The sequence below is a fragment of the Nematostella vectensis genome, chromosome 1 (assembly GCF_932526225.1).
Source record: "Nematostella vectensis chromosome 1, jaNemVect1.1, whole genome shotgun sequence".
NCBI lineage: Eukaryota > Metazoa > Cnidaria > Anthozoa > Actiniaria > Edwardsiidae > Nematostella > Nematostella vectensis.
In genome coordinates, this window is record NC_064034.1 from 21071270 (window position 1) to 21098138 (window position 26869).

At 40.0% G+C, this 26869-nt stretch overlaps 2 protein-coding genes across 11 annotated transcripts in view; one reads left to right on the forward strand and one right to left on the reverse strand.

Annotated features, from left to right (window-relative positions):
- LOC5518224 (cAMP-specific 3',5'-cyclic phosphodiesterase 4C) overlaps positions 1–11967 on the forward strand; it is a 37520-nt gene extending 25553 nt beyond the window's left edge. For 4 of the 9 annotated variants that reach the window (XM_032362863.2, XM_032362860.2, XM_032362861.2 and 1 more), the window contains 17 exons: positions 339–376; positions 739–834; positions 1165–1258; positions 1829–1861; positions 4400–4507; positions 4603–4732; positions 4893–4932; positions 5042–5140; positions 5673–5741; positions 5879–5974; positions 6307–6406; positions 6999–7153; positions 7682–7810; positions 8047–8151; positions 8602–8682; positions 9136–9367; positions 9777–11967. In XM_032362863.2, coding sequence (XP_032218754.2) covers positions 339–376; positions 739–834; positions 1165–1258; positions 1829–1861; positions 4400–4507; positions 4603–4732; positions 4893–4932; positions 5042–5140; positions 5673–5741; positions 5879–5974; positions 6307–6406; positions 6999–7153; positions 7682–7810; positions 8047–8151; positions 8602–8682; positions 9136–9367; positions 9777–9961 — 1790 coding nt within the window. In that variant the 3' untranslated portion in view covers positions 9962–11967. The remainder of the gene's footprint in view (positions 1–338; positions 377–738; positions 835–1164; positions 1259–1828; positions 1862–4399; positions 4508–4602; positions 4733–4892; positions 4933–5041; positions 5141–5672; positions 5742–5878; positions 5975–6306; positions 6407–6998; positions 7154–7681; positions 7811–8046; positions 8152–8601; positions 8683–9135; positions 9368–9776) is intronic. The other 5 variants (XM_032362866.2, XM_032362867.2, XM_032362862.2 and 2 more) reach the window with 4 other exon arrangements.
- Positions 11968–19158: 7191 nt separating this feature from the next.
- On the reverse strand, positions 19159–26731 carry LOC5518228 (ATPase ASNA1 homolog). Of its 2 annotated transcripts, XM_048733797.1 has the most exons (10): positions 26571–26731; positions 25856–26003; positions 25710–25767; positions 25131–25221; positions 24631–24781; positions 21529–21636; positions 20719–20863; positions 20264–20322; positions 19715–19845; positions 19159–19675 (listed from the first exon to the last, which is right to left on the reverse strand). In XM_048733797.1, the coding sequence occupies exons 1-9, from the start codon at positions 26699–26701 to the stop codon at positions 19726–19728; spliced, it is 1011 nt and encodes a 336-aa protein (XP_048589754.1). In that variant the 5' UTR covers positions 26702–26731; the 3' UTR covers positions 19159–19675; positions 19715–19725. The 2 variants fall into 2 exon arrangements, with proteins under 2 accessions (XP_048589754.1, XP_032218857.1); XM_032362966.1 differs by having other exon boundaries at positions 19159–19845.
- Between the last annotated feature and the right edge of the window lie 138 nt (positions 26732–26869).

Here is a 26869-nt window from a genome sequence, read left to right on the forward strand (position 1 = left end):
CATATTTCTAAACAAAAAATATTAGAATTGCTTGCACGGAAATCAGAAATCTCTTTTAAAATTTGGTTGATAAAAATTTCTTTCTAACATACACCTATTTCACTAATAAAATTGCACTTGGAGAATCCATGTGTCGGAACCTGCAATGCGACACAGGTTTAGACAGTTTAAGCATTCTTGTTTTTGTACCTCTAAATGTTCACACAGCTTTTATAGTTGGGTTGTTGTCTTATAGGTCCGCATTTTATAGAGGTTTGTGTTTAGAACCCATTTAGTAACTATGTCTTTACATACTGCAGTCTTAGGTATTAACCAATTTGGTCTGTGATTTTCTTCAGGGTCTTTGCATCTCCCAAGGGACGAGGGGTACCAAAAGGTTAGTATATAGTTCTGTATTTACCTGTAATTAAAAGATTTCCAAACTTGAACGAAAGAACAAATGCAAAAGAGTATCCTTTTAGTTTTTTTTAAAACAATTTCCAGTTCAACTGACACTCAAATAACAGGCCTTGAAATGATACTGCTACTGTATTTGATAAATATTTTTTTACTACAATAAACTATTTTTTTCCAAAGATTGTACCAGCCAGATATTACTTGTTCTTATTAAATCATAGATTTTAAATTTTTTGTTGCAATATGGAAGTTTAGGTAGCAAATGACACTAAAATAATACTTCAATCGGCCTCAATTCTGTTAATGATATTCTATGGTTAAGGATTATTGTTTTTTGCACAGGTTGCTAACAGTACGCTTGATGAACTCGACTGGGTTTTATACCAACTTGAGACTTTACAGACTCATACTTCTGTTAGTGAAATGGCATCTAATAAGGTATGTTAATACTTGATCATTCTGCCATGTTACGGTCCTACTCACTTCTCATGTTGAAAATCATGCCACCATTATGTGCTCCAACACTACCTACAACTCAAATAATTCATTTTTATTGGCTTATTCAAGAAAGTGACTAAGATAATTCAATTAAATATCGCCAATAAAGTACTGTATCAGACATCAATCCTGGGTGGTTATTTTAAAAGTTTTCTTTTATATTGCCATGCCAGAATTTTGAAAGTACTCCCTCCTCTCCCTAAGTTGTGAGACCCTCTGATTGACCATGCCCTTAAATATTCTGAGTAAATTCCTTTTTTTTTTTTTTAGTTCAAACGACTTCTTAATAGAGAGTTGAAGGACTTTTCAGAAGCAAACCAATCAGGGAATCAAGTGTCCGCATGGGTCTACAATACTTTCACTGGTGAGTAAACCCTAGAAATATCTTCTGTATCTACATATCTAGCATAGTACTAGACATCTTGCAGTGTGAGCGACAGACAGTGGAAGAGAGTAATAATCTGTAAAGCACATACATAGAATGCGGGGTTCAATTTGAGAACTTACAAGAGGAAGCCTAAAATGCTTCCTTAAGCTGACAACACCCAAACTTATAATCAGCTTCATACAGTACAAGAATCTTTTTTCCTGATCTGTTATATTAACTCAGGTACAGTGAGTAAAAATAATGTTAAAACAGAGCCCGGTTTAGAGTATGTATGTATTTGTTTTATGGATATATCAGCTAGTAGATTTGAGGTGAAGATGTCAGGCTGTATACTTGTTGTCAAGAGATGTCTATCATTCTTTCAAGCTAGTCCCACTGGGCAATCAAAAAGCTATTGATCAAAAAGTGTTTAAATTATTCTCCATACTTGTATAGTTAAATGATATGAAAAGGCTCTATAGAAAGTGTGTATCTACTGTATGTAGGTACAGTCCGTAGCGGACATCTAAACACAACTGTAAGGTAATTGTGTCTCTTGCATTTCAGTATATGATATTGATGATCGCTACCGAATACATGGTAATTTGGCCAACGTATTACAGATGAATTTAGATAGCAGCATGATAGGTTATTGGTTTTAAAGTTAAACAGTATTTAGGTCAGCCTAGTTTAGCTAGCTTTGGACTGCCTGTCAATTGGCCGATCCCACATTCACTGTTCTACTTCATAGAAATTGAGTCAAATTAAAGTTCATAGATTATGGAAGGCATTAATTAATTAATTGCAAATTTTAGCATGTCTGGCTTTTATATTTTCTTTGAAGAAATTGGAGGATTTACTGCCTACAAAATGTCAAATTGGATGCTTGAACAAAAATCTCAGTGGAATTTTTTTTTTCATTTGTATAAGAAACTGAATGCTTTTAGTAGGTGGAGCTAAATTTGAAAATGGGATCAGTGAATTGTGCTCATTGTTAGGAAAATGTTCTGCAAGGCATGCTTAAAGAACCACTCGACTTACCATTGCTTCAGAATGGCTGGAGTATGGTATACTAAGCATGCCTTATGTATGTAAATAGCCTTAGATGACAGTTCTGTTTATGAGTCAGAGGTTCCACCAGAGGCTAGATAGAACTACATTTTTTTTCTAGTTATAGATTTGCACTAAAACTTTTTTATTCAAAGTTTCAATTGAAAAAAAAATTTCTCTGATTGGGTTTCAACCTTGTCTTTTTGTAGATGATTTATTTTTTATTAGTTTCAGTTTTCTGGTGTGACCTGATTAATGTTAGTATTCTTCAATGATCCTTTAAAAAGCTCAATTTTATAGGGTCGTCATTAATTTGAGAGAATGTATGTGCAGTCTCCATATCAGGGTACATAATCAGGATAAATAATCAGGCATTTGTTCTGATTAATTTTTTTTAAATAAAGTAAGTGTTTAATATGCGTTATGTGCAGACAATTCAGTCCCATCCACATACTTCCTGTGTACGTCCTTTGTACATGTTGTAAGTTGTTGTAGTCCCTGTGTACGTCCTTTGCACATGTTGTAAGTTGTTGTAATCCCTGTGTACGTCCTTTGCACATGTTGTAAGTTGTTGTAATCCCTGTGTACGTCCTTTGTACATGTTGTAAGTTGTTGTAATCCCTGTGTACGTCCTTTGCACATGTTGTAAGTTATAATCCCTGTGTATGTCCTTTGCACATGTTGTAAGTTGTTGTAATCCCTGTGTATGTCCTTTGTACATGTTGTAAGTTGTTGTAATCCCTGTGTATGTCCTTTGCACATGTTGTAAGTTGTTGTAATCCCTGTGTATGTCCTTTGCACATGTTGTAAGTTGTTGTAGTCCCTGTGTACGTCCTTTGCACATGTTGTAAGTTGTTATAATCCCTGTGTATGTCCTTTGCACATGTTGTAAGTTGTTGTAATCCCTGTGTACTTCCTTTGTACATGTTGTAAGTTGTTGTAATCCCTGTGTACGTCCTTTGTACATGTTGTAAGTTGTTGTAATCCCTGTGTACGTCCTTTGCACATGTTGTAAGTTGTTGTAATCCCTGTGTACTTCCTTTGTACATGTTGTAAGTTGTTGTAATCCCTGTGTACGTCCTTTGCACATGTTGTAAGTTGTTGTAATCCCTGTGTACGTCCTTTATACATGTTGTAATCCCTGTGTACTTCCTTTGTACATGTTGTAAGTTGTTGTAATCCCTGTGTACGTCCTTTGTACATGTTGTAAGTTGTTGTAATCCCTGTGTACGTCCTTTGTACATGTTGTAAGTTGTTGTAGTCCCTGTGTACGTCCTTTGTACATGTTGTAAGTTGTTGTAATCCCTGTGTACGTCCTTTGTACATGTTGTAAGTTGTTGTAATCCCTGTGTACATCCTTTGTACATGTTGTAAGTTGTTGTAGTCCCTGTGTACGCCCTTTGTACATGTTGTAAGTTGTTGTAATCCCTGTGTACGTCCTTTGTACATGTTGTAAGTTGTTGTAATCCCTGTTTACGTCCTTTGCACATGTTGTAAGTTGTTGTAGTCCCTGTGTACGTCCTTTGCACATGTTGTAAGTTGTTGTAATCCCTGTGTACATCCTTTGTACATGTTGTAAGTTGTTGTAGTCCCTGTGTACGTCCTTTGTACATGTTGTAAGTTGTTGTAATCCCTGTGTACATCCTTTGTACATGTTGTAAGTTGTTGTAATCCCTGTGTACGTCCTTTGTACATGTTGTAAGTTGTTGTAATCCCTGTGTACATCCTTTGTACATGTTGTAAGTTGTTGTAATCCCTTTGTAGGTCCTTTGTACATGTTGTAAGTTGTTGTAATCCCTGTGTACGTCCTTTGTTCATGTTGTAAGTTGTTGTAATCCCTGTGTACGTCCTTTGTACATGTTGTAAGTTGTTGTAATCCCTGTGTACGTCCTTTGTTCATGTTGTAAGTTGTTGTAATCCCTGTGTACGTCCTTTGTACATGTTGTAAGTTGTTGTAATCTCTGTGTACGTCCTTTGTACATGTTGTAAGTTGTTGTAGTCCCTGTGTACGTCCTTTGCACATGTTGTAAGTTGTTGTAATCCACTACACTACCCACCCCTGAACACCCATCCGTTTGTACATTGTAGATGAAAGCGTAGGAAACAGATGCACTCAAAAAGAATCTGCACAAAACCAAACTATTGAACAGACGAGTACCCCATTTCTCTTCCGGAACACAACCTTGGAATATCCTGGTAGGGAAACTGCATGTACAATATGCCAAAATATCTGTACTAGATATCATAGTAATCTATTTTATCTCATAATGTCTTATGCACTTTATCGGTAGATAAACAGCTAGAAGTTGAAACAGCTCAAAGCAAAACCAAACGGGATTGCATTCGCGCGAGATCTCGGTCTATGGTTAATGGTGTCAGAAAGTTGACAAGATTGCATAGTTTTTCTGGATCAGTTCCAAGGTAAGACAAAATGTATTTTGACAAAATTCTCCAACAAGGTAGACTTTTTTTGGGAGCTGCTGGTTTTCCCCCTGACCTACTGGGTTTGCTCCACATCTATCCAAATTTATTTTTATAAGACCGTAGCATGGATTAATTTGTATTCATTTTCCCTTCTTAGATTTGGAGTTGAAGTTCAGAATGAGAGTGAATTAGCTACGGTAATTATCACTAGCACATCACAATTTTTTTTTTTAATATCTCATCTATATTTTGTTTTTGAATTTTAGATATCCTTACTTTAATATTCGTTTTTCTTCTTGTTAACAGATATTAGAAAATGTTAACAAATGGGACTTTGATGCATTCGCATTAGGAGAGGCAACAAATGGGCATCCAATGCTAGCTGTATCTTATACCATACTACAGGTCAGTTGAAGCAATCTCTCTAGTTATAGTGGAAGTGCGGACAAACACCATTTCCGTCTTTGTGGGAATAATGGTAGCTATTTCTAGCAGTCACTCTTGTGGCAAATAAAGTGTGATCATGGAGGTTGGCTGCTTACTAGATGTGTATCTAGTGAAAAATAAAAAAACAACTTGTTGAAAAGACTTGTGTAGTCTAGTGTTGTGTTTATGTTTACTTTTTGCGTGTTCTTTGGCCGTATTTAAGCGCCTTTTTCAAGATTGAAGATTCGCGATTGAAATTTTAAACAAACGTCTTTTTAGCAAGTTGTTTTTTATTTTTCACTAATTTTGTTTTTCGCCCTATGTTTACCGTAAATCAATAGGGACAAATAAAGAGCTTGGGCTACCTGTGGACAAAGTTAGCAGACAAACTCATTTCTTTGCACATTATTTTCGTTACCTATCCCAAGATGCCCCGCGCTGACCGCCCCACAATGCAACACAACCGGAAACGGATGCACAATAATCAAATGCTTTCTGCTCTTTCTTTTAGGCTAGAGACTTACTCAAAATCTTCAAAATCAAGCCTACAACGTTTATAAATTATATGACTCTCGTAGAGGTAAGATGCACTTCCCATTTTACCATGCCGGTCTCGTCCTTGTGTGTTTTTGTTTGCTTAGCAATATACAGTGGTATATATTTTCCCTCTTTATTGTCAGTTCTGTTGTTCTGACGACCCTTACCTGTTTCCCCTAGAATCACTATTTAAAAGATGTGCCATTCCACAATTGCATTCACGCGGCGGACGTGACTCAAACTGCGCATGTGCTGCTATCGGCGCAAGCATTTGATGTGAGTATCAAGTATTATTCTTTGTCATACTATTCTAACGAGGAAACGTTTAATGCTGCATTCACACTTGGGAGGAAACATTTTATGCTGCATTCACATTGAACGTGTTTTGTTGGAGAGTGAACGTGTTATGTTCCATTCACATTGGGGAGGGAACATGTTATGCTGCATTCACACTTAAAGGGAAAATGTTATCCTGCATTCAAATTTCAAAGGGGACATGTTATGCTGCATTCTCACTTGAGATGGAACATGTAATGCTGCATTCGTACATGGACGATTCATACTAGAGATAAAACGTGCTTTTTAGTTCTGATATCTCTGGCTTGCAGAACGTATTCACGGACCTAGAAATCCTGTCGGCAATCATTGCAAGCGCAGTACACGATGTCGACCACCCGGGCGTTAACAACCACTTTCTCGTCGCCACAAGTAAGTGCAGCAGTGTGGCGCCTAGATTAGCCTGGGACGTTATCAGTGCACAACTTCGCTTTGTTTTGTTACGATATGAACAGAGCTTGCTATTGTACTTAAACGAGCCGTTGACTCATAAAGCCATTAGAGTTGTGTTATGGATGTGAGCAGAGCTTCATCTTTTATCTTCACAACTGATCAGCCCTTTGTTCTTGTGGCTGATAGAGCCCATGTAAGTGTGTTATATTTTGTGATCTATTAAAAAGAGAGTTTACTCTTGGCCTTTAATTAGTTGACTAATATAGAGCCTTGTATTTGATGTGTGTGACATGAGTTTTTCTTTCTCCTGTCCTTTCGAGAGTCGCATGAGCACTGCTTGTTATCTTGATTTGCGTTGCGATATGAGCACAGCTTTTTATTGTGCTTTCACGAGTTGGTTCATAGAGCCTTTGGCCTTTTGATAGCAACTTGAAAATGCCCTACCACATTTTACGACATTCTATGATTGAATTTTACCCTAGTTTCTAAAAAACGAGGCAGTAATAATAAGCAGTAATAGTATAAGGCGTTATTACGATGCGATGTTAACATATCTTAAACGTTACCACAGACTCAGAGATGGCGCTAATGTATAATGACGAATCCGTCCTGGAGAACCATCACCTTGCGGTCGCCTTCCAATTGCTGCAGCATGAGGACTGCGACATCTTCGAGAACCTAAGCAAACAGGAGCGGCAGACAGCAAGACGAATGATCATCGAGATGGTGAGTAGGTTAGAGACAAGTGGGAGGGAAGTCATTGAGAGTACTGGCAGGCGTCGGATTTTCAAGAAAAAAGGAGACGGAGATGGAAGCATTGACGTGAGAGCTTACGCGCTTGTGGAAATCAGCGGGGAGGGTGATAGGAAGAAAAGGAACCTTTCCACCACCTTTGCGCTTATTTCCACACACGGGGTATGCATCTTGCGTCCTCGCCTCTTTTTCCGTCTCTTTCTCTAGTTTTAAAAAGTCCTAATTTGTTTGCAGTGATCTATCACGTTTTGCTTGCCTTCAAATCTATTAATTTTGTATGACTTTTGTAATAGTCAATTCCAGAGTTTGGGGAGTTCAGGGAGCTCAAACAGACTATACCGAGTATAGGACAATAACTGAATATGAAAGGGCAAAATTGGCGAAATCTGTTTTTTTTTTTTTTTTTTTCAGACTTATTAAGCATTTGGATTTGTGTTATTGCGGTGTTACTATCAAAGCCTACTTGACAGTGTACTCAATTGCGGAACTTTCTCCCCGCAGGTTCTAGCAACTGACAATGCCAAGCATATGAGTTTATTAGCGTCGCTCAAGACCATGGTGGAGACCAAGAAGGTAGCAGGGACCGGCTCGGGAGTCCTGTGCTTGGAGAATTACACAGATCGTATGCAGGTATATGGCGCTATAGCTCAGTGGTACGGGCTTCGTCTCTCGACCAAGAGGACCAGGGCCCGAACCCAGATCAGGTCAACTTTGTAATTTTCATGTGTAAAAACCTGACTCTGCATTGTGAACTGTGAATCCCTCGTGCTCTCGGATGAGGACGTTAAGCTGGAAGTCCTGTGTTCACAATTAGCTATCACAAGCAAATACATCGACACATTTATAAAGTTTATGCATTTCCTCAGGTGCTGAAGAGTTTAGTCCACTGCGCCGATCTTAGTAACCCCACGAAGCCACTGCCCATCTACAGAAAGTGGGTCGATAGATTGATGGAGGAGTTTTTCCGTCAGGTGGGTAGTAGATTCCAAACCAAGCCAAATGAAATGCTTGCATGTGGAGCTGTTACAGCCAGCTCTTTTTATGTTGGTTATGGTTTGTTGTCCATCTTAGCGAGGGTCTTTTCATCAGCATTGTCTTATTTCGCACACCTGGTGTGTTATTATCAATATAAGGTATCCGTAATAGCGAGGTATCTAACCTGATCATATTGTTTCGTGCACCCGAATATAACCACGCCGAGTTTATGCCTTTTTATGAATATTGTGCGTATTAGTTGCGGGATAGATTTATACAGATCGTGGCGTTATAATAGTTTATTTAATGATCGTTCTGTGAATGGTTGTCACTTACGTTGCTTGAATGGATGCAACAGATTTTACGTAGTTGGTTGTTACTGATCGTTCCGTGATTGGTTGTCACCGGTCGTTGTGTGACTGTATAACTTCTGATTGGCTCATTAGGGTGACAAGGAGCGTGACATCGATGGCATGGAGATAAGTCCGATGATGGACAGACATAACGCATCTATAGAAAAATCACAGGTGAGCGATTCTTTTCCCCTCTATAGAAAAACAGGTTCCAGGTAAACATTGGCGATCCTGGGGTGTCAGCGGTCTCATATGTGATTCCAGAAAAGATCCGCACTCAAGGAAGGAATTTCCTTAGTAGAATGTCCATTTAAAGAGTTTCTGTCAGCCTACTGCCAGCCGCCATTTTGTCATCCAGCAAAATACCAAGTGTTTAAAATAATGTATTTCCCTCTGGTGATTGCGATGCCTTCGATTGAGTTTGGTAAACAAAGTGTAATACTTTGTGGTTTGATAGCTATTTTGATATTTCTTCACTCAATGTACCATCCAATATGGAATACCAAAAAAGTGGCTGACTATAAGGCTCTTCAATTTAAGGTTCATGGCCTGAATTGAGACAGTTCATGTATAAATTCAGAGACCATGGTCTCTTGATAAATTATATTTCTCCTCACTCTTCCCCAGGTCGTTTTTATCGACTTTGTCGCGCAGCCCCTATGGGAGACCTGGGGCGAGCTGGTTCAGCCGGACGCGCAGGATCTCCTGGATACGATAGAGGACAATCGTCAGTGGTACAACTCCCAGATCCCCAAGAACGAACAAGACAAGACTGCCAATAACCCCGCCAGCATACGACGGTCCAGCTGGCAGGGCACGCGCAAAGAAGCCATCGACCAATCAGAGCCAGAGACTTCAGGTACTTGCCTGTAGTCACGTGATGTCAGGTGGTGTTAGGTGAGCGGGGTGCGCGAGACTGGACCCAGTGCATGCGTAATGAGGTAGTGCTAGGCTGCTATACAACAGGGGTATACTCCCCTTGGAAAAGAGGGCTTACCTCTTGGACACGCCCCTTACCCGTAGGGGAAGCTAAAGCCAATAAAGCATGTCGTCAGTCGCCATTTTTTTATCCTGGCAAAATACCTATCCATTTTTTTTTTCGCATCTAAACCATTATTTTTGCATGGATCGTTTTTAAGTGGTTTGACTGACTAGCGCTCTTAAAGAATGTGCTTCGTTCTTGGCGAAGCCTTTCCGAGTCAGGGATACTGTAACATCCCCCCTAAAACATTTTGACATTGCTGTTTGATCACGTTTCTTTAATTTAGAAGAAGAAGAAAAGAAAGGGAAGTTGCAGAACTCGACGCAAAACCCAACAACACGGCATAACATCAAGCCGGAAGACCTTCTCCACAAGTACGGCGGAAGTAGCGGTCGGAGCTGTGAGGCTGATGATGAGTATGACGGGGAGAGCTCCTTTGAAATATCGACTACGGATGGGAACAATAATTGAACCCTGTGAGATACCATATTCGAGATGTTTTTGAGGACTTGCGTTGGTGCAATCATGGAATGAAATCTTATTGAAGTCAGTGATATGTCCGGGTACCTTGTGACCCAAGATCCTTGTCCGTCAACTGGACAAGATGGTATAACATGCAATTTGTGATGGCAAGATATGTTTAAGTTGGCAAACAGATGAGAATGTCACACGCCAGACAGTGAAAGAAAGCATACGTTAGTGTGGCTTGGAATGTGGACACGCTTATCCGAATAATAATGATGATGAATCCCGACCAAATCTAAATACTGCCTTGCTGAAAACAAGAAGAAAAGGCTGGCTGTTAGTGCTGGCGATTGAAATCCAAGGAGTACTGCTGACTGGAATGTTGGAGCAGCATGTCTACGTCTGATGGGTTAGGTATGCTGCACAAGGACAAACAACGCTATACAGGCATGGCAAGTATCAAGCAGGCGTCCCTATCCCACCGGAAGAAGATTGTACTAGCAGTCTATTATTTTTAAACGATTTTAAAGACAGTTCATTGATAGGAAGATTATCAAATTATCAAATGCTTTGGCAAAACAGTACGATATTCCATTTTAAGCTCCCATTCTCTAAAGCTTTGTCCCTTAAAACACATTTCTGATGGTCTAAATCTTGATGGCGCTTTGAAATTGGTTAAAATGCATCACTCTGTTACTTTGCTACGTTCAAAGATCTCAGCATTCCGTACTTTTGCTTTCCCACATTTGGGGCTGGGTTCGACGGGGATTGTGGGATCATTTGGAAGGCCTGCTTTGTCCAGCGTACCCTGGTTCCAGAGCCTCGTGCGTCTCTCTATTTAGTGGCCAGCGAGGTTGAGACGTCTCAACCTCGCTGGCCACTGAATAGAGAGACGCTTGAGGCTCTGGGACCAAGGTATGTCCAGCGAAACGATCCCACAATCCCTTTTAGCAGATGTTGACTAATGTCCCTCACTCAAGTTGCGAGCAGAAGATCAAGCAACCAACGTGAGAACGTGGACTAGAAGGTGATGGCGCTAAGAGGATGGTCACTAGGGCCTAGAGGACGGTTGAGACAGGCCGGGTAATGTCCTCCACTATCTTTTTGCCCATATTAGCGCTACTACGAAATTATTGCATTGATTGCTATGAGCTCTAGATTTAAATGGGCATCTCTATCTGTCGATCATGTTATCTTTGAAACTGCTGCTTCTAAGTTGCTCAGATGTGGGGAGGCAAAGTGCAAAGTAGTTTTCCCCCTGAAACTTCACTTAGTCGTATCTTATCAGAAGTACAATGGAATAACAGTAACAGATTAGTCTTGTAAAACAACAACTTCAACTCTATTCTTGGTCGGAAAACTGCATTTGGTTACAGCCTTATTCTTAGTTCTGCGTCCGCCAGAATCCATAAATGCATCTCTTTTGAGAATACGGCGGTTGATTGATCGCGTTTATTCCAAACGAGGCAACAATTGTGAACCGGAATTCTGAGCTGTCGCAAAACTAAAAATTCTGCTGTAAAACGACACGTAATTTAGTAATTTTTCGAATTGGCGAGCTCCTCCCGCAAATCTTCCGAAGGTGAAATAATACAATGAATAGCACCCTGTTGCCACAAGACGGACAATCGGCGAGCTAAGATTTCTGGCTTATTCTTGAACGAATTCCAAAAATGTTTAGAAAAATATTTATTTAATGTACAGAAATACATATCAGATATCCGTTTTATATTTAACCAAATAAAATCTACCCCTGTGCGTACGAACCATTAATTGAAAAGTAACCATAAGACCCTCCCTCCTAGTATACTGCCGATGCTTGAGCGAGTGTAAGATAGATGTATAGTGTGTAAATACGATGCTCTGGATTTGCCCCCGAGCAAATAAACAGATTAATAATAATGATGATGTTGGTGATAACGAAATAACTATAGATCCATCAGTATTATCGAAATTAACATCAGATTACTACACACAGGTGTCATGTTGTTAATAAAAAAATCCACTGCTTATAAAGCGTGTAGTTGATTTTGGAATGGGCAGGTGGTCATTATGAAATCAGAGGCGGATCTAGCTTTTCTCTTAAGGGGGGTTTTGCTCAGTGACAAAGGGGGGGAGGGGGATTTTTTGTGTTACATCACCAAGTTTCTAAAATGGCTTCTCGGCGTAAACCGATACTGTAGCTCGAACGCGTGTAGGGCTGAATTAGGACGATTCCCTCTCAGAACAAAAGCAAAGTGTAGAGCGATCGAACTTCGGCTTAAACTTTCAAACAACAATGGGAAAAACGAAAAACTCTCCCGCAAAGCATTCGCTGCCATATCTAATTATGAAAACAAAAACTTTTGGCAGAAAAATTAAACAAATACTAGACCTTGAGGGTAGGAGCGATATTTGGCTGACTGACACAAACACTCACGAAGCAACATACAGTTTTCTTCAACAAAGGCTTTATGACCTTGAACAACAGACATGGCTTAGCTCTATTCAAAATGACAACAGAAAAGACCAAGCCCAAAAGAACAAATTGCGTACGCTCAGAAAGTTTAAACTGTCCCACAATTTAAAAGATTATCTAACGGACGTAAAAAATATTGACCATAGTATTGCCCTTACTAAATTCAGGCTAAGCAATCATAAGCTAGCAATTGAAACTGGAAGGTATGAAAAGCCATATAAAAAAACCTAACGAAAGAAAATGCTAAGTATGCCAGACAGGTAAAGTGGAGGATGAAGAACATTTTCTGTTAGAATGTCCGGCCTATAAAAATGATTGGGATAATTTACTGGATTTCCTTAAAACGCATGCAGGTATCAAAGTCAGATACCATGCCAACAAAGAAAATAATTTCGTCAGAATTATGGGATTGAGCCGGAATGAAAACGTGAATCGGCGCTTAGCGAAACATATTTTTGAATGTAAGGTAAGAAATGTGAAGCTTGATAACAACGTACGTTGACGTCACCTAATCATTCGAAACAAGAAAAAAAGGCAAAGTAAGAAAAACATATTATTTGTGGATTTACGCTATCTATCTATCTACCTACCTACCTACCTACCTACCTACCTACCTACCTACCTACCTACCTACCTACCTACCTACCTACCCTACCTACCTACCTACCTACCTACCTACCTACCTACCTACCTACCTACCTACCTACCTACCTACCTACCTACCTACCTACCTACCTACCTATCTATCTACCTATCTATCTATCTATCTATCTATCTATTAGACTACCGTGCACATGAATGCCAATTCTTTATTTTAAGGTTTAAATAGCATAGATATGCAGGATAGTCCGAATGAACTTTCGAAATCAGCTACTTCTGTGGATATTTTTAATTTTGACAAAAATTCGCAAAGTTATTAGCAATAATGTGCACAAATTCCACACTTTCGAAAAATCATAACCTTCCCCCCCCTGATCTCGGATTTTAAATCTGATAATAGAATCGGAGAGCTCAACATCAGTTCTATAATCGTGCCAAGTTTCGTTGAACTACTCCGTCGTACTATCTAGAATTCGCAGGTAGCGCTGCAAGGTCTAGTGTATGTTTCGAACGTCAACTGGGCCTTATCTTGCAATTCCCTTTTTGTACTGCAAAGTTCATCAAACGTGTTTTGGCTGTTCCCCTAAACGGATTCTTATGAAACTTGGACAAAGTTTATAACATGTCTCAAACTTTATGAATGCGAAAAAAAATCTCGAAAAACTGCGCATGCGCGAATTCTGGATAGTGACGCCTAGGTAGTCAGGTAAACGGCCGGATTTTCTGAGGGAAGATTATGCAGGAATTCGGTCCAATTCTTTCACTTTGCTACTCTACCAGAACACTTTCAAGAAATACCGTTTGCTTTTTTCTCCGGTTTTTAAAGACTAAGCTACGATTTCCAGGTAGTTGGCTTTGTGCACATGGATACCACCTTATTTTGTCATTTAAAAATCAGCATTAGAAAATGTAGAGAAAATGATGCCACATTGAGATAGAACTCGAACTCCTATGCATTTCTATAAAGAAAGATTTTACTTTTCCGCCTTTGTTTTGTAGCTACATTGTCGCTAATTTCGGAAATTAAGGTGACTCCTGCCGATTACTGTTTCGTACTACAGCTTTCAAACTCGGCATCCGATTAGATGTTATGAAGGAGTCTTACAGTTCAGCATTTGACACTGTTCTGTTTTATTTTACAAGAGCGGTGATTTTACCAAATCTACAACTTTAAGGAGCGTTGCCATGGCAACGGTAAGGCGTTACCTTAAAACACATGTATCAGCTGATAGGGCTTGATAAGTTGTACATCATATATGATCCTGATTGCTCTCCTTTATTTCTGCTATTTCTAATCAAATTTTTTGTTGCTATGGTAACAACAGAAGCCATGGAAACAGCATACATAGATGAAAAGAATATTTATGGCCTCTTAGATAAAGTCCCTAGGATCTACGATAAGTTGAATTTCAATATAATGCGGCTTTAGACATCATTTTAAGGGTGTTTTAGCCATTTTCAAATGGTTGCCTAGCAACAGACATGTGGTGGGGGCATGCAAATACACGAATTCCCTGTTTTAACCTGCCAGTATAGAATACGGGAGCGAGATTGCCTCTTGAATCTACAATGTTTTGATGTAAACATCTATGCTCGACACATTTTTAGGGCTATTTTGTTGCCATGGCAACTGCAATGCTCAAGGGTTAACAATAATTACGAAGGAATGTTATCGTATAATACATTAAGATGTATGTCACTTTTGTTATGCTCTAAAATATGTTGTAAACACATTAATATTTTAAAATTCCATTAGCCACACCCCATGACCTGGTCTACGCCACCACCACCCCCCCCTCCACCAACCCACCCCTCCACACACACACACCCTAAGTGATTTTAAACTACATGGCTTGTCGTACTGAATATATATTCACCACACCCCACCCCCTCCCTCAATCCGGCCTCGAACGGTGTTATTGAGAGTATTACGAGAATATACAAATAAAACAGACTTTTCTCAAATCTCTTTAAGAATCTCGTTTTTTATTATAAACCACCAACTGGCTCCGTCGCCTTCTTTTTACTTCTTTCTCTGGAACAGAGGGCTGTTTTTCGCGATTTTCGCTAATGGCCCTCATTCCTGCTTTGCATTAGTATTTTCTCTACCCTACCAAGCCTTCGGTGTGCACTATTGGCGTCTTATCAAGCAACAAAATACACTCATTATTAAAATGCACTCATACCTCTTTATTAAATAACCTTGTAAATAAATTTTGAGATCGAATTATGCAAACGCTAAGGTAGGGAGGAGCAAGAAATGGCGAAATTGTAAGACTGTAGTAGCATTGATTGATTTACAATAAACAGATATTTGATTATATTGTATTATTTCCCATTACATGTGCGTTCGTTTTCTCGTAAAGCTTGTACTGGATGTCATGTTATACGACATTGAAGGTGCATCCCTTCTCAACAACTAAAACTCATCTTTTACGACTCCGGACAGTTCAAACTCCGGACACTTTGCATCTTAAGTACGGTCTTAACGATAACAAAAGATAGATTTTTGGAGCGAGCGAATTATCAGCCAATCAACATTCTTGCATCTAAACGTGCTCGACTTTTTTTGATACGGGGAAATTCAAGTTTTTCTGTGGTAAGTTGTAGCGCGTTTTATAAAAGTTTGAATGTTAACAGCTCAGTGAATATGTCTCTTCAGTTTTTATCAGTTATACTATCTTTTGCGTAATGGAAGCAGTTTGCTTTTTGGAATAGAAATGAAGTCATATGATAGATACTTCTAACCAGATATCAAGCTTTGTGATTCCGCTTGTTGTTAGTGGAAATCACGTTTTATGATGTTCCATGAATTTTCATAAAATTAACTCATATTCCGGACTAGAGTTTAATCCGTCTACAACAATTGCAAAAAGAAATGTAACTAACTTTTATTGCGCACGATTTAGATACAAGTGTATGGTTTTGCGTTAGGTATTTGTTTTATGTATTTTAACGGAGACCTCAACAAAAATACTTTATTTACTTGAAACCTCGCGTTCGCAATATCAGTAGAATACTCAAGTTTACTCTTTCGATACTATTGATCTAGGTTCGCGGCAATGAGGTTTTATGATAATGTAAATAAACAAGACTCCAGCAACAACAACAAAAAAAAAGTACAATACATTAAATCGAAGGATAGGCAAACATTGCTTAAAAATATGTCTTAAATTTGATATTAAAAGATTTCAAATTGGTTTCAAGAGAAGTAGTGAAAATAATTGTAGTAGTTTGCGTCCGCAGTTTGATCTGGAGTTAGAGTGATTTTTAATGCGAGAATTTTACTAAACAGTTACTAATCAATACGGGAAATAAATTAATTACGCTGTGTACATTAGAAAATACATCTTCTTACAGTCGCACACTTTCAAACTGCTGCGACATTATTTCAAAATATTATAGCGCAAAACGCTAAAACCGTCCGGAGTTTGAGCTACCAACTGTTTATGAGATACGCGGATCTCATGGCGCTCGCGATTTACGGCAAGGCAGGGTATTACAAACACTTAGAAACACGATAAATTCTAGACATTGTTTGTCTGTTTGTATAATAGTGGTTGCCTTCAGTCCCCATAGTTAACTGCCTGATAAAAAGATTGCTACTCCTAATTTGTCTGCAAAATAAAGCAAGATATAATACAACTGCTTTGTCGCCTTAATGTTTGGTAATATTAAGCGATTTCATGTCTGAGGGCCCGAAACAGGCCCTATAAACTTGAATAAGCTATTTATTCTAATCTTCAAGTGTAATTTTCATCTCAATGCTATACGTACTGTATAAGCCTTACAGGTTAGTTACGAGTGTAGAAAGGCACGGTGTGCACAAGGCAGAGTGCACCAAGGTACCCTCTTTAATGGCCCGTGAACCAAAAGAAAAACAGCCGAACGACTCATGATTGCTATTATCATAAATTACAGGTCATTCGCTACAACTTTCTCATATGTCGCAAACAAATCCATCCGCAAACAAGAAAGTTACGGGCTTATCAAAGTGCACAAAAAGACCTCTAAAATCCTTAATGTGCACATTGTGGTATTCATGTGCACAATTCGGCATCCATGTGCACGCCAAGGTATTCATGTGCGCATAGTAAGTATTCATGTGCACAATCGGTATCCATGTGCACAACTTGGTAGTAATGTGCACGAATTTGGCACATATGTGCACAGTAGTCTATCTATCTATCCATCCATCCATCCATCCATCCATCCATCCATCCATCCATCCATCCATCCATCCATCCATCCGTCCGTCCGTCCGTCCGTCCGTCCGTCCGTCCGTCCGTCCGTGTACAGGACCCGAAATGATCCCAGGACCCGAAACGATCCCAGGACCCGAAATGATCCCCCAAAGTACCCCAACTGATCCCGGGACCCGAAACGATCCCCAAGAGTTCCCGAAATGAACCCCAAGGAATTGCAGTAATGGACAAACAAAAGGAATGTGAAAGGATTGGCTTTTGGTTTTAAAAACATATGAAACATTTATGCGTCATTTTTGTTACTTATTTTGTTACCAGAAATTTGAATTAACTAAAACCATAGTGTTGAGATTTTTATATACGACTGCGCGGGAAATACAGCTTTCGACAGCTTGGTTGAGTCAGCAGTTGGGGTCAAATAAAAATTCCCGTGATGGTAATTTGAAGAACCAGGCGTGAATAAATAATTTATAAATAACAAGTCATAAAAGAAAGTCTCCACAGATTAGACATGCCTCTGCTTTCCCGTAGAAAAATGTTTGTTTGTGTTCGGTGAATGAAAGACCTATCATAAAGAGAGATAGAGAGAAATCATGCAGTGGTGTACGCACTACTACAGAAATTCAAAACTCACATATTGCTTTCAACAAAAACCACATCTCTTAATATTTTGCAACGGTAGTAAAAGGGTTGTTCGAGTGCATTACTCAGTCTGCTTTTGTCATTCCATCTTCTCGGCCAAACCGGCTGTCGGTAAATATTCGCCCGTGTGAACATGGATTTCGTGGTGAAAAACACTGTTTCGAAGGTCAAAAGTTTGGTTGTTCTGAGCAAGGCTGTGCTTTGGCTGTGCTATGTTTATGTTGTACTCCTTTCAGTAGCAATTAAAGGTTGTGTATTTGTTTTGGACTCTGTTTATGGGTTTACCGCCGTGGCAATGTAATAAATAGAAGTATTGTATTTGAATTTAAGTTTTTTAAGTCATGTTATTTAAAAATAGATTCGCTTTCAATCCTTAATTATGCTTTAAGAATTGGAAGTGCTTTCTTCTGCTTTCCCTTTGTCCATTACCGCAATTCCGTGGGGTTGATTTCGGGGACTTCTCGGTATCGTTTCGGGTCCCGGGATCAGTTGGGGTACTTTTGGCGATCACTTCGGGTCCTGGGATCGTTTCGGGTCCTGGGATCATTTCGGGCCCTGTACAGGTTGGATTTTTAAGAATGCCTCACTTTTGGTCATACTCGCACTTATGTGCGAACCATCTTGAATCCTTTCGGGTCCTGGGATCATTTCGGGCCCTGGGATCGTTTCGGGTCCTGGGATCATTTCGGGTCCTGGGATCATTTCGGGTCCTGGGATCATTTCGGGTCCTGGGATCGTTTCGGGTCCTGGGATCATTTCGGGTCCTGGGATCGTTTCGGGTCCTGGGATCATTTCGGGTCCTGGGATCATTTCGGGTCCTGTACAGATCCGCTACTGAAAATGCTGGAGGAGGGAGTATATTGTTACACCGAAACACGGAACGAATATAGTTTTTACTTCTCAATGTGTGTGTTATGGGGGTGGGGTCCACCGGCCTTGCTGTAACTAGGGAGGCGTTACCCAGTGTTCGCACATTCCCTTTCACCCCTCCCCCCCAAAGGCTAGCGGCAGGAGGAAATATCTCATTATATTTTGCTGGAGCATTGCATGTCGTGAACCACGAGGAAGCAAGGGTTCTGGGACGAGATCACCTACATACATAAAGGTCCCTGATGACGCACTCTTATTCACCAAAAAGAAGCCCGAGTAGGATGCCGGGAAGTAGGCTGTTCCCCTGTCAAGAAAACGCGTTGGCAGGCAGCCATGGACTATTATTTGGTCAAGAGCTTTCATTCATGCAATAAACTACTGTTAACCTCCCCTGCCCCCGATAAAAAGGGGAAAACTTAACAACATTATTCGGAAATTGTTTTAACTTTATTCGCAGTTTTTTGAGCTTCAGTGCACATAAAAGTCGAGTTGCGAATGCAATTCTGCCCCTCTTAATCAGGCTTCTGCAAGACGTATGGATATATTACGTTTCATCATTTCTTCACGATAATCGTAAAATGCGCAGAGTAGAAACATTTGTAAACAACAAACGTCTACAACCTCTTTAAAATAATCGAGAAACGCCCGAATCTCAACCACAGGCTTCCTTCTCTCCCGTCACGCCGTGGCGACACCTCTAGTCTTAATAACCAGCACAGCATTCAAGGTTCGTAAGGTGTCAGTGGTAACCAGCACAGAGTTCAAGGTTTGTAAGGTGTCAGTGGTAACCAGCACAGAGTTCAAGGTTTGTAAGGTGTCAGTGGTAACCAGCACAGAGTTCAAGGTTTGTAAGGTGTCAGTGGTAACCAGCACAGAGTTCAAGGTTTGTAAGGTGTCAGTGGTAACCAGCACAGAGTTCAAGGTTTGTAAGGTGTCAGTGGTAACCAGCACAGAGTTCAAGGTTTGTAAGGTGTCAGTGGTAACCAGCACAGCATTCAAGGTTTGTAAGGTGTCACTAGATTTGAGGAGAAGTTAAGGATTTTGTCCACTCCCCTGACTTCATGGGTGAGTAACGGCAGACGGGTGACATGGAAGTCTTCGTACAAGTCTTGAATCTGTAAGAAGACGAGAGAGCGGTAACTTACAGGAAAGTGCCCTTCCTGGTTGGTGCAGGTCCGAAGAAAGTGGACAAACTATTACCAAATCTTTTCAATGAAAAACATCTATTTAAAAGGTCTGCGTTAGCCGCCATTTGGTCATACTAGCGAAAAACCAAGTATGAAGAAAACATTCGTTTTAATCGGCTTATTTGGGGAAGTTATTGCAAAATTTGTGATTTTATTTGGTAAACAAAGTACAAAACTTTAAAGATTTTTATAGAACTTTTAATTAAACTTTAAGGTAGCAAAACTTTTAAGGGTTTTTTTAAATTGATAAACAGTGTGTGGATGTGGCCACACCAAATGCACTCAGCTGGCCATGGGTGGTACTTCATGTTAGATAAACAACAGTCAAGATCTGAAAACACAGTACCTGATCAAGATATTTGTGCTGTATCCTGTACCGAGCCTCACATAAATTGCATTCTGTTCCTTGAATCAAAAATAGAGGTAACAAGATGTTATTTCCATTGGCTAATTCAAGCATGTTACTGAGAAACTTTCAATCAAATATCATTTTAATAAAGTATCAAATTTTAACCATGGATGGATATTCTGAAGTTTTCTTGTAAATGAACCCCTGCATTCTTAATCGTTGTACAGTAAGTCATGGGGCTAGAAAGGGAGCTCAGCTTGTGTTATTTTCATGGCTTTGTAGATGAGGCATCAATAAACACCTGCACATTATTAGAATCCAGTTGAGTTAGCCTAAACAGGTTCTTATATAACAGGTGTTTAGTGACATGTTAGGCTATTTCACAGTTTCTTATTTGCACATCAGCCAATACTGGAGAGATAAAGAGGTGGCACAATCAATGTAAACACTACCTTCTCTTTTGGAGGGGAAAACAAGCTGGTTGACAATGATGTTGTGAGTGTCGATTTCAGACTTTGTGAGTTCCTGTATCAATCTCTCTGTCTCGTACAGGGAGAGAAACTCAGCAATGCAAACACAGACAAAAGTGGTATGGTCCTGTAGTAAAAAAAAAAACGAGCAGAGTATTCAATCCAAAGAAAGCAGACTACTGTAAATCAATTATTCACAATTGCTATAGTACTGACGAAATATAATGCAAACGAAATTGGCTGAAGTTTCCCGAATTACGGCCTTTATTTCTCAATCCGAAATTTAAGATGTTTTTGCCAAACTTCTTGTAGCAAAATTTTCACAACTAAAATTTCAAATCCTTGCCTTAGTGAATGATAGTGCCCAAAGCTCCTTACTAGCAAGCCTTTGAATACAGTGCAGTCAATGGCACATGCAGTATAGCCAGACTTCTAAACCCCCAAAAATACATCTGCCCCTTAAAACGTGTATTAAAGCTGCATTGTCACCAATTTACTTCCAGAGGGCCAACTGAAACCTCAACTGACAAGTGACAAAAGATTCTATTAGAATCCATGCTATTAAACAGGCCATCCGCTCTAAATTATCAGTCACCTATTTCAAGAAACTTCTAATAGGCACACTGCTTTTACAATTTCGAAATATTTTTTGTGTTTTGCGTAAAAATTCTCATAATGGACCAGAAATAAACTGGTGACAATGTGACTTTAAGCTTATATCATTAAACCCAGATAACCACCCCTGGATTTCCAGTGGATGTGTATGAGTCTGGAATTGAGGGAGGGACATACAGGATTCTTAAATTGCGCGCTGACTTGCTTAATGACTGGAAGAGTTTCCTCGAGTTTGCTCGTCATCTGGTCGGCATTCAAGTCCTGCATTCCTAGTAATGATCCAAACTGCAACATCATAAAAAATGGAGTAAAACACTTCCAGGGAGGAGCTTTTTTGCTTTTATAATGTGTATCAGGAAAATAGGGGGCAAAATTCAATATTTCATTTGGTTTATGGCAAATCTTGTTCACTTTTCCCCCTGCCCTCCATACCTCTTGCAGACTAATTTTATGCTGTACCAAATACTATACTTCCAAGAACCTTACTTGTAAGAAATTAGCAAATAACTAAAAACTGAATATCTTAAAACTAAATATCTTGAAACTCACCACTCAAACAAGTATATAACTATTCTGTCAAACTGAAATACATAGTAGGCTTTTCTAAGTTTTCCTGTGATACTAAAAGGTGACTAACCTGGCTCGCTTGGTTTGCCTGTGTACTAAAAGGTTACTAACATGGCTCTTTCGGTTTCCCTGTGGTACTACAAAGTCACTAACCTGGCTCGCTTGGTTTCCCTGTGTACTAAAAGGTCACTAACCTGGCTCGCTTGGTTTCCCTGTGTAATAAAAGGTTACTAACCTGGCTCCCTTGGTTTCCCTGTGGTACTAAAAAGTCACTAACTTGTCTCACTTGGTTTCCCTGTGTACTAAAAGGTCATTAACCTGGCTCTCTTGGTTTCCCTGTTGTACTAAAAGGTTACTAACCTGGCTCTCTCGGTTTTCCTGTGGTACTAAAAGGTCACTAACCTGGCTCTCTTGGTTTCCCTGTGTACTAAAAGGTTACTAACTTGGCTCGCTTGGTTTCCCTGTGGGACTAAAAGGTCACTAACCTGGCTCTTTCAGTTTCCCTGTGGTACTAAAAGGTTACTTACAGTACCTGGCTCTCTTGGTTTCCCTGTGTACTAAAAGGTGACTAACCTGGCTCTCTTGGTTTCCCTGTGGTACTAAAAGGTTACTAACCTGGCTTTTTCGGTTTCCCTGTGGTACTTAAAGGTCACTAACCCGGCTTGCTTGGTTTCCCTGTGTACAAAAAGGTCACTAACATGGCTCTCTTGGTTTCCCTGTGTACTAAAAGGTTACTAACCTGGCTTTTTCGGTTTCCTTGTGGTACTAAAAAGTCACTAACCTGGCTTGCTTGGTTTCCCTCTGTAATAAAAGGTTACTGACCTAGCTCATTTGGTTTCCCTGTTGTACTAAAAGGTCACTAACCTGGCTCTCTTGGTTACCCTGTGGTACTAAAAGGTCACTAACCTGGCTCGCTCGGTTTCCCTGTTTACTGAAAGGTTACTAACCTGGCTCTCTTGGTTTCCCTGTGGTACTTAAAGTTACCAACCTGGCTCGTTTGGTTTCCCTGTGGTACTAAAAGGTCACTAACCTGGCTCTCTTGGTTTCCCTGTGGTACTAAAAGGTTACTTACAGTACCTGGCTCTCTCGGTTTCCCTGTGTACTAAAAGTTTACTAACCTGGCTCCCTTGGTTTCCCTGTGGTACTAGAAGGTCACTAACCTGACTCTCTTGGTTTCCCTGTGGTACTAAAAGGTTACTAACTTGGCTCTCTTGGTTTCTTTGTGGTACTAAAAGGTCACTAACCTGGCTCGCTTGGTTTCCCTGTGTACTAAAAGGTTACTAACCTGGCTCTCTTGGTTTCCCTGTGGGACTAAAAGGTTACTAACTTGGCTCGCTTGGTTTCCGTGTGTACTAAAAGGTTACTAACTTGGCTCTCTTGGTTTCCCTGTGGTACTAAAAGGTCACTAACCTAGCTTTTTCGGTTTCCCTGTGGTACTAAAAGGTTACTAACTTGGCTCGCTTGGTTTCCGTGTGCACTAAAAGGTTACTAACCTGGCTCTCTTGGTTTCCCTGTGGGACTAAAAGGTTACTAACTTGGCTCGCTTGGTTTCCGTGTGTACTAAAAGGTCACTAACTTGGCTCGCTTGGTTTCTCCGTGGGACTAAAAGGTTACTAACCTGGCTCTTTCAGTTTCCCTGTGGTACTAAAAAGTCACTAACCTAGCTTGCTTGGTTTCCCTGTGGTACTAAAAGGTTACTTACAGTACCTGGCTCTCTTGGTTTCCCTGTGTACTAAAAGGTGACTAACCTGGCTCTCTTGGTTTCCCTGTGGTACTAAAAGGTTACTAACCTGGCTTTTTCGGTTTCCCTGTGGTACTTAAAGGTCACTAACCTGGCTCTCTTGGTTTCCCTGTGTACTAAAAGGTTACTAACCTGGCTTTTTCGGTTTCCCTGTGGTACTAAAAAGTCACTAACCTGGCTTGCTTGGTTTCCCTGTGTACTAAAAGGTTACTAACCTAGCTCATTTGGTTTCCCTGTGGTACTAAAAGGTCACTAACCTGGCTCTCTTGGTTTCCCTGTGGTACTAAAAGGTCACTTACCTGGCTCGCTCGGTTTCCCTGTTTACTGAAAGGTTACTAACCTGGCTCGCTTGGTTTCCCTGTGTACTAAAAGGTTACTAACCTGGCTCTCTTGGTTTCCCTGTGGTATTAAAAGGTCACTAACCTGGCTCTCTTGGTTTCCCTGTGGTACTAAAAGGTTACTTACAGTACCTGGCTCTCACGGTTTCCCTGTGTACTAAAAGGTTACTAACCTGGCTCGTTTGGTTTCCCTGTGCTACTAAAAGGTCACTAACCTGGCTCTCTTGGTTTCCCTGTGGTACTAAAAGGTCACTAACCTGGCTCGCTCGGTTTCCCTGTTTACTAAAAGGTTACTAACCTGGCTCTCTTGGTTTCCCTGTGGTACTTAAAGTTACCAACCTGGCTCCCTTGGTTTCTCTGTGGTACTAAAAGGTCACTTACATTACCTTGTTCTCACGGTTTCCCTGTGTACTAAAAGGTCACTAACCTGGCTCGCTTGGTTTCCCTGTGGTACTAAAAGGTCACTAACCTGGCTCGCTTGGTTTCCCTGTGGGACTAAAAGATTCCTAACCTCTCTCTTGGTATCCCTGTTTACTAAAAGGTCACTAACCTGGCTCTCTCGGTTTCCCTGTGGGACTAAAAGGTCACTAACTGGCTCTCTTGGTTTCCCTGTGGACCTAAAAGCTCACTAACCTGGCTTATAAAGGGACTGATGCTATTCTTCAGACTTAGAATTTTCCCAAGGGATTTTTCAATTACTGATGGAAAGGACAGCAGCCGTAGTGTGTGCCCTGTTGGAGCTGTGTCAAATATTACTGTCGAGAAATCCATGCTGTTTACCAGCCTGAAATAAAAGAATTTGTGATATGCAGATGTGTAAGGGGAAAGGGAAATACAACAGGTCCAGCCTCTGAAAAAATTTAAAAAAGAAGGTACTGCATATTTTTTTTGGGAAATAGGCAGATTCTAGATTCGCTGTGTTTGTTATTATTTCTGTTCAGCCCCCATCAGTAGTTCCAGTCCACATAGATGTGCATAGTGGCCTGGACTTTTTGTACATGAAGTCTATGCATGTGCCTACTCTCTCAACCTGGCTACATACATGCATGCTGAATCCAAAGGACATCTCTAGAGGCAGTCAGGTAGACTGGCAGTCAGAGCAGGATTGCCATGCAAAACTATATTCAACATACCTCATTACTTCAGCAAAGCTCATAGCTTCGTCAATACCAGGAAATGCACCAAGAAGTTCAGAAATCATTGCTTTCCCCATGGACATCATGTCTACACAGAAAAGCATACACTATTTAGCAAATAAAGGAATCAAGGGAATCGCTGTGATACTAGAGATGATGGTGACCACGAAGATGATCACCAAGAATATTAAACTGTGATAGTGTTCAATTACAGCTATTTCTGAAGTTGTATACAAGATCAACCATGAAAATGTGAGCCAGTTAGCCAAAATCAAATTTTGCAATTTTGATTGACAAGAGCCATACTGTAAATTTTACACTTTTTATATAGTATGACTAAAAACTATAGAACTGTAGAATAACTAGGGGATGGTATGACCAAAAGTTATAGAACTGTAGAATAACTAGGGGATTTGCATAGACACGGTGAAATCAGGGATATAAATCAATTATTTGAAGACAGAGTACTGTAGCTTTTCTGATGCTTCAAGCATTAGCCCTTTGTGTTTTGCTCTGACTAATGCCTGTTTTCCTAGATAATGTTATGGGTTGCTGTTCCAATGATTTCAATCTTACCAGGACCCTCAAAATAGTCTTCGGGTAGATTTGAAAATCCAAGATTTGGGTCAATTTCCTATAAGTAAATAAACAAATGAATAACTTTGTTCAATACTGCATTTATTGAAACAGACAAATTTTACTACTGAAAAGAAATTACACACCATTGCATAAAGATTCTGAAATCCTTTGACCAATGTTGGTACTTTACTGAATTTTTGGTCAAATGCATCAGATATATTGTGAGCTGGATCTGTTGATATGATTAACACACTTCTTCTTGTTAAGGCCAGTTGAACAGCTATGCTACAGCTGAAAGTTAAAACTCGAGTTAGCAAACACTGGGTCTCACTCTTCATCCCATGCACACGCCCCCTACTTTCATTATTCAGCTGAATGGCTAGCTCATACCTGCCAACTCTCCTGGTTTTCACAGGAGACTCAAGGTTTTTGGCCTTCAGCTCCCGGCAAAACAACCAAAACTTCTTATACAATCACTGTAATCTCCCAGGAAAATTCAATGGGAAATTCTTATAGAGTTCTTGTATTTGAAGCACAATCAACTGGTTTTTAAGCTTTCAAGGCTGGCAAGTATAAATGCTATGACTGAGAGTTAGAACTTGAGTTAGCAAACACTGAGTAAGGCCTCCTCATGCTAACATGCCACCCCCCCCCCCCCCCCCCCCCCCCCCCCCCGTACCCATTCTTTATTCAGCCCACTGATCTCCCGGCGTAATTAATCGATGAAACCGATAATCGATGAAAATCGATATCAATCAAAATCAATCGATGCTAATCAATCGATTAATATTGGAAATCAATTCATTTTCATTTTTGATTTAATGGCGATCAAATAAACAAGCCTGAAGTTCTACCAACCTGCATGTTGTCTTTCCAACACCCCCCTTGCCTCCTACAAATATCCATTTAAGTGAATCTTGCTCGACGATGTTTTTGATGCTTGGTTCAAGCGACTCGAAATCATCTGCGGCCGGCCTAACCTCCGCCATCTTGGTTTTAGTATTGTTACCACAGGAAACCCAGACACGAGAAAACCTTCAAAAATAAAGCATTAACAAGAAAAATCGACCGCAACAATTTCGAAAGTAAATGCTAGTAAAGAAAAAATCCCATTTTGTTTTTAGCTTTTAAAATGATACAAAAATGGCATACTTATT